At 45.8% G+C, this 5,984-nt stretch overlaps 1 protein-coding gene across 1 annotated transcript; it reads right to left on the bottom strand.

Annotated features, from left to right (window-relative positions):
• Positions 1 to 1,815: 1,815 nt before the first annotated feature.
• On the bottom strand, positions 1,816 to 5,378 carry LOC125514202. The gene is made up of 6 exons (XM_048679488.1): positions 5,151 to 5,378; positions 4,624 to 4,763; positions 3,512 to 4,020; positions 3,240 to 3,413; positions 2,810 to 2,948; positions 1,816 to 2,301 (listed from the first exon to the last, which is right to left on the bottom strand). Exons 1-6 carry the CDS (start codon positions 5,361 to 5,363, stop codon positions 2,259 to 2,261), a joined length of 1,218 nt encoding a protein of 405 aa, XP_048535445.1. The 5' UTR covers positions 5,364 to 5,378; the 3' UTR covers positions 1,816 to 2,258.
• Positions 5,379 to 5,984: the final 606 nt, after the last annotated feature.

Genomic DNA, 5,984 nt, shown 5'->3' with positions numbered 1-5,984 from the left:
TGTACGCCGTCGTAGGTGAGTCCAAGACAATGAATTTCTCAGGGTTGTGTAAGTCCCGCTACACACCTTCCAACTCTTTTAGGCACTCAAGGATGGTTGTTGCATCTGCAAGGAGGGGTCTTTGGAGTTGTTGCTCTTCAGAAGTGTCTGTCATTGGTCCAGAAACGACTTTATTGGTTAGTATAGGATAGACTCTTAGAGCATCTATAGCCGGCCGCCCCAACACCCCCTCCCTCCTTATACGTCCGAGCGGACGGCCCGATCACTAACCAGTGAAAAAACCGACCCAACAGGGCTCCTCAAACCGGTCCCAAATGCCCGGGTTGTCCGGCACCCCTCATATCAATCCCAAATCTGAGGCGGATATGGGGAGGCCTGAGCATGTCAGCCACGTCAACCCAACCCACTGTGGCTCGCACCGACTGCACTTCTGCCCCCACAAATATCATAAGACGGACGAGCAAACCCTAGTCAAACCGCAGTCGCTCAACCTCTCCGCTCCTCGACCGTCTCATCATGGCCGACAGAGACTTCTACTCTGACTCCATCCATTGGGAGCTCGCCGCGGAGTCCTCTAGCTCATCGGCGCACGACGAGGAGGAGCTTGCGCTCCGTTGCTCATGGATGGACCGAGGCGGAAGCTCCTCTTCCGCGGCATCGCTGGTGGGCTCGGTGTGCAGCTGTAGCTCCATGGTGCCCCTGGACCGCCCGATGCGGTCCCCACCGTTCCCTGCCAGGTGGCACCCAACACTGCCAGCACCTGCTCCTCTGAGGTGCCGCTGAGTGCTCATGTTGGCTGAAACGCAGCCGGAGTCAGAGGGGCGCACGTATCGGCGCACGAGGAAGCAGGCAGCAAAGGCGACGGTTGCCAGCCGCTCCATGTGTGAATCTTGCAGATCTGCGTCAGAGACGCGTCCCAGGCAAACGACGACGACGACGCCCTCCACGACGCCATCTACCGCTCCTACACATCCACGGAGACCGCCGTCGCCGCAAAATGCGGCGGCGCTCCGCATGGGGCTCGAGGAGTCCTAGCGGCCGGCGATACAACGGGTGACGGCGGCGAAGAGAGCCACACAGCTCGCGGCAGAGCAGAACCGCATGGCGGGCATCATCATCTCGTCCTTTCCACTCCCCTCAGACAACGATGCTCCTGATGCCAACAGTGCATACACCAAGGACAACCGCCGAGACCGCAAGGGGAAGCGTCCGACAAGTGGTAAATCTGATTGCGCCATCTCTTAGTTTTAATTAGTATCTAAGTTAGGTGATGAATTCCGGTAGCATGCCCTTCTGGATCTACTCGGATTGCGTTAAGTTTCTATGTTGTATCTATGTCGGATCGGATTGTGTTTATATGTTCTCAATGCCGAATTGCTATGTTTATATGTTGATCTATGTAGGTACGTCATTTGCATGGGTTTATATGAATTTGTGGTAGGACATATGAGGGATGTGGTTGTGGGGCGTGAGAAATGCGGTTTGCCCGGTCACCTCCTACGGAAGCACCCACGGCCATATAGGGGCCCAAAATTAGATGACCATAGATGCTCTTACGCGCGTTGTTGTTTTATGTGCGTTCGAGTTGGGGGTGGGTTTGCTTCTCACCGGGATATACATAATTCTATATTTTTCTCCCGTGCCTCGTGGGGTGGCAGGTCATACAAGAACACAAGTCACGACATTCCAAAGGTGCCGTCCTGCGACCGCCACATTACATGGACAGATCGTCAAAGCCAAAACTTTTCTTGTCGAATTTGGCTGACTTCTGCGGCCAACTGTCAAGATTGGAAGCTGCCAAGTGCAGGCGCTGAGGAAAGCTATGCACATGGCACAAATGGCTACCTGAAGAAAGTAGTTTACACATTACGATTTTCATTACATTGGAGAAGTGGATTCAGCTAATATATATTCATACTGGGTAGTACTGAATTTCACAAATTTGGGCGACACGGTCATGAATACGTCATCTTTACCCACTTGGAACTTAGTTGAATAGACAGGCAACAATTCCTGCCAATCTGAAGGGGTTGAGCCAATCCTTAACTATCCAGACAAGCATTTACTGCAAGTCACAGCAAATTCATAATTCATATGTAAGCATACCCTAATACTTGCTTGAAAAAGTGCTGGCTGGCATAAAACAGTGGTTGCAGAACTCCATCAGCATGTTCAGTTCCATCATAATTTGAGTGCATATTTCAGTTCTTCCCGAAGTGAAAGGGATCCTTGGTGAGCCTCTATATGGCTTTTGGCACTCAATTTTCTCGGGGATTTTTCATCGATTGCTGCATGAGGTACCTGTAGAAAAAAAGACTTGAGATTAATGAGAAAACATGGGGCAAAATGGCATGAGCCACTGCGGAGATGACAACTCAAGTGTACAAGAACTAAAGACAATTGGTTGAGTTGCAGGTGCAAGAAAAACTGTGAAGTACAAGCATGAAAGTTCTTCACTTAATTCAGCTCTTGTTAGTTGGAACCCAATACAATATGTGCTAAGCCAACAGAGCGAGCCACATGTTTCAATGCATTATGGAAGGAGAATAACTAAGTGCTACTTCCTCCGTTTCTAAATATAAGCCTTTTTAGAGATTTCAATGTGGACTACATACGGATGCATATAGACATATTTTAGAGTGTAGATTCACTCATTTTGCTCCGTATGTAGTCCGTATTGAAATCTCTAAAGGGGCTTATATTTAGGAACGGAGGAAGTAAAAGAGAATCACAAAGTAAATGTAGACAACCACAAAGTAAATTGCTGCTTTGCAATCTGAGGACTATGGATTGAGAGGTCAAGGGTTACCTGCCAGTGTAAAACCCTGCTGTATACCATGCATTCAGTACGACAGCAAGATCACTGTCTGCTCCTGTGGTGTCTAAATTCAGGTTCATGCCCAAAGTTGTGTTATTCTCCTTTCCAATTCCACCTTCATTTCCTATGTCTAATCAAGAGAAGAGGTGTCTGGTGAGATAAATTAAATATATATGTGCTATGAAACGTATTAGCATGTTATGATCTCAAGTTGATGAACATTCACGAAATTAAATGTCAGCCTTTACATTGAAGAAACATGCACAAAATGTCCTACCAATCAGATATACAGTTGAAAAGTGGAAATTGGGAGTGCTAGAGGAGAAACTAGCTATTGCATTCTTTTAAGATAGAACTTTAAGATATCCACAGAACAAGCACAGTAGAACTACCAACCATTCATACGAGGGAAAATGCTTACTTGGAAAGGAGGCAGCACTTCCAGATATTGTATTTCTCATGAAATTCATGGCACCTTCAGCAGTCATCATAGCAGCCTTAGCAACTTGATCATCGTCACTAGATACCTTAGTTGGTAGCTGCGTGAAGGCTGCACCAGTAGGATATGTGGTGCTTGCTCCAGGGCAATGATCACCTGCAAATCATGTAGTCCATAGCGATAGGAACAGGGTTAAAAGCTCTGTAATAGGCGAAGAAAACAAGAATATAGGGTTAACCAAACTAGGCACTTACAAGTGAACGATACGCTGCAGCCTCCATTAGGTAGCATACCAGAGGAATCGCCACTTTGTTGCCCAGTTGAACAGCAGGAGATTGAAACCATGGGAGCATTCAAGGAGCAGCATGAGGTTTGAGTGGTTGAAGAGTTTGGGTCTGGTGCTGTGACAATGTAAGCAGGAACTTGCTGCTGTTGGTATGCTGAAGATTGTTCAGGGGTTTGATAATTCCAATAATTTGTCTGATGTAATTGCTCAAGAACTTTCTGGCTTTGCACCTCAAGTTCATAGTACTTCCTGAGTAATTCATTATAGTCCTCTGTCTGCTGGTTTGAGCTATCCTTTCCCTCAGTATTGGTGACATCTGAGAAGCATGTCTTAGATTCAGAGATATTTGTCTCTTTGCCCAGATTTGTTTCTCGAAGAGGAGCTTGCTTATCGGTCTTTCTTTCTTCACAGGGCTGCTGTGGTGTCTCCACTGGACCAATGGGTAAGTTAGTGCAGCTGTCATTTTTCTCTGTTTGCCTTTACAAACAAAGCAATACTTCATCAATTCTAGGACAATAAAACAAGAATTTAAAATTGTGTAAATTATTGACAAATGTGAATGGAAAGGATAAAACAAGTTCAGGTAAAATAAGCAGGTAAGCATTAGGCCATTACACCACTTGATACATTTTAAAGCAAAAGGAAAATTTGAAGTTTGAAGTTCTCACTTAGCTGAAATAGATTCACAGTGAGCATTTCACAGGTTGAACAACAGACTGGAGAATTTAGCAAGGAATCACTAGATATGTAGCCAGAAATAGTACCAGTAAAACTCCAGCGACAGGTTCAACCAGCATTAGTACTAGCTTAAATCGTTAATTCTAACCACACATGTAGAACTGGTTGACGGTTCCATAACATGAATCCCACACTTAAACTCTTCCCACTAATAAAAGTCAAGTTCTAAACGAAACATTCAGAGAAAGACAGTTAGACAGAGGAACATAGCACCGTCCTTTCTAGTTTCCATAAACAAGCTGAGTAACTTATAGAATTGCTATCTTTGCATAGGATAACCACTGTCATACCAGTAAAACAGGACAAGATATTATCTGAAGCCACAAGCATCAGTCTACTTACTCATCTGCCACTTCAGTAGAGACAGGTTCTTCTGCAACAGCAGCGGCAGCGTACGCGGCAGCGGAATCGGCAGCGGCAGCTACATCTTCTGACTCTTGTTTCTCGGATGGAGCACCTTGGTTGTTCTTGCCATGCATTGCCTACAAGCCACCACAATGAATTAGCACAATGCAAACGAGCAGTCCAACTATTCGCATAAATGTGGGAGAACCCCTGCGTTCTTCCACATAACAAGTAAAGGGGGAAACTTAATCGAGCTATTCATCTAACCAGAGAGAAACGCACTGAAAACTAGTAAATCTATCATGTACAGTTATGCTGTACTCATACTACTGCACAGCGGCGAAGAAATTCGACAGAGCAATCCATCCGACCCCAACCCCAGCCACCAAACCAACGCGCGGACCTACTCCAGATGCTCCAGCCCGGACCGCGAATAAGCTCCCTAAACCCTAAACCCTAGCGGCGGCGACGGGGTACCAAATCCGGAAAGGGCCAGAGGATCAAAGGGGGGCGAGGGCGCATACCTTGTAGGTGGCGACGGCGTGGTCGAAGGCGTCCACCAGCGCCGAGTCGTCCCACAGCTCGCCGCCCTTCCCCATCTCCTCTCTCGCCAACTTGTCACGCTCACGGCTTCCTCCTCTGACCTGCTGCGCCTTCCCACGAGCGAAGAGACGAAAAGGAAATGCGCCTCCGCTCCAGTAAAACCCGCCGCCGTCACAAGTCGACGAACCGTCCATTCCGCCTACGAGGCGCAAGTTTTTTTTTCTTTTGAGACAAAAACGAGGCGCAAGTAGAGCCCATCAAGTCCCGTAGCGAAACGGCCCGGTCGAACGGGAGGTCTCTATATTGCGGCGCTCACGCGAAAGCTTCCTCGGCCTGGACCAACAAAGGCTGGTCGCTCGTCAGCTCAACCGTTGACTGCTTTGCCTTTGTAAAAAAATGAAGCTAAAAAATTCAAAAAAAGTATATAAAACTTAAAGTTTGAAAAAGGTACACATATTTGAAAAAAGTTCATTGATTTTATAAAAATGTCATCGCTTTTGAAAAAAAATCATTGATTGGAAAAAAAGTTTATCATTTTTGAAAAAAAATCATGAAACTTCAATAAAAATTTATCAAATTAAAAAATGTTCATGGTTTATAAAAAAATCACAAATTTGAAAAAAAATCATCACATTTGAAAAACAACATCGATTTGAAAAGTTCATCAATTTTGATAAGAAAAGGTTCATGCATTTAAAAGAAAGAAAAAGAAAGAAATGAAAAGAAGTAACTAAACACATTCGGGTGTGTTGCCTGGTTGGCTACTGTAGCTAGCACTTGAGACAGAGGTGTGTTCGAGTCGTAGCACTCGCGCG

This window comes from Triticum urartu, chromosome 6, assembly GCF_003073215.2.
Source record: "Triticum urartu cultivar G1812 chromosome 6, Tu2.1, whole genome shotgun sequence".
NCBI classification, from domain to species: domain Eukaryota; kingdom Viridiplantae; phylum Streptophyta; class Magnoliopsida; order Poales; family Poaceae; genus Triticum; species Triticum urartu.
Note: the sequence above shows the minus strand (reverse complement) of the source record. Positions and strands in the feature narration are given on the sequence as shown.

What these genes read in the sequence shown, in the direction of transcription:
- LOC125514202 (XM_048679488.1), bottom strand. Translation starts at nt 5,363, where the DNA reads ATGGACGGTTCGTCGACTTGTGACGGCGGCGGGTTTTACTGGAGCGGA. An exon ending in TCTACTGAAGTGGCAGATGA is followed by an intron (nt 4,021 to 4,623) that starts GTAAGTAGACTG and finishes TTGTTTGTAAAG; the next exon opens with GCAAACAGAGAAAAATGACA. An exon ending in CTGCAGCGTATCGTTCACTT is followed by an intron (nt 3,414 to 3,511) that starts GTAAGTGCCTAG and finishes CATGATTTGCAG; the next exon opens with GTGATCATTGCCCTGGAGCA.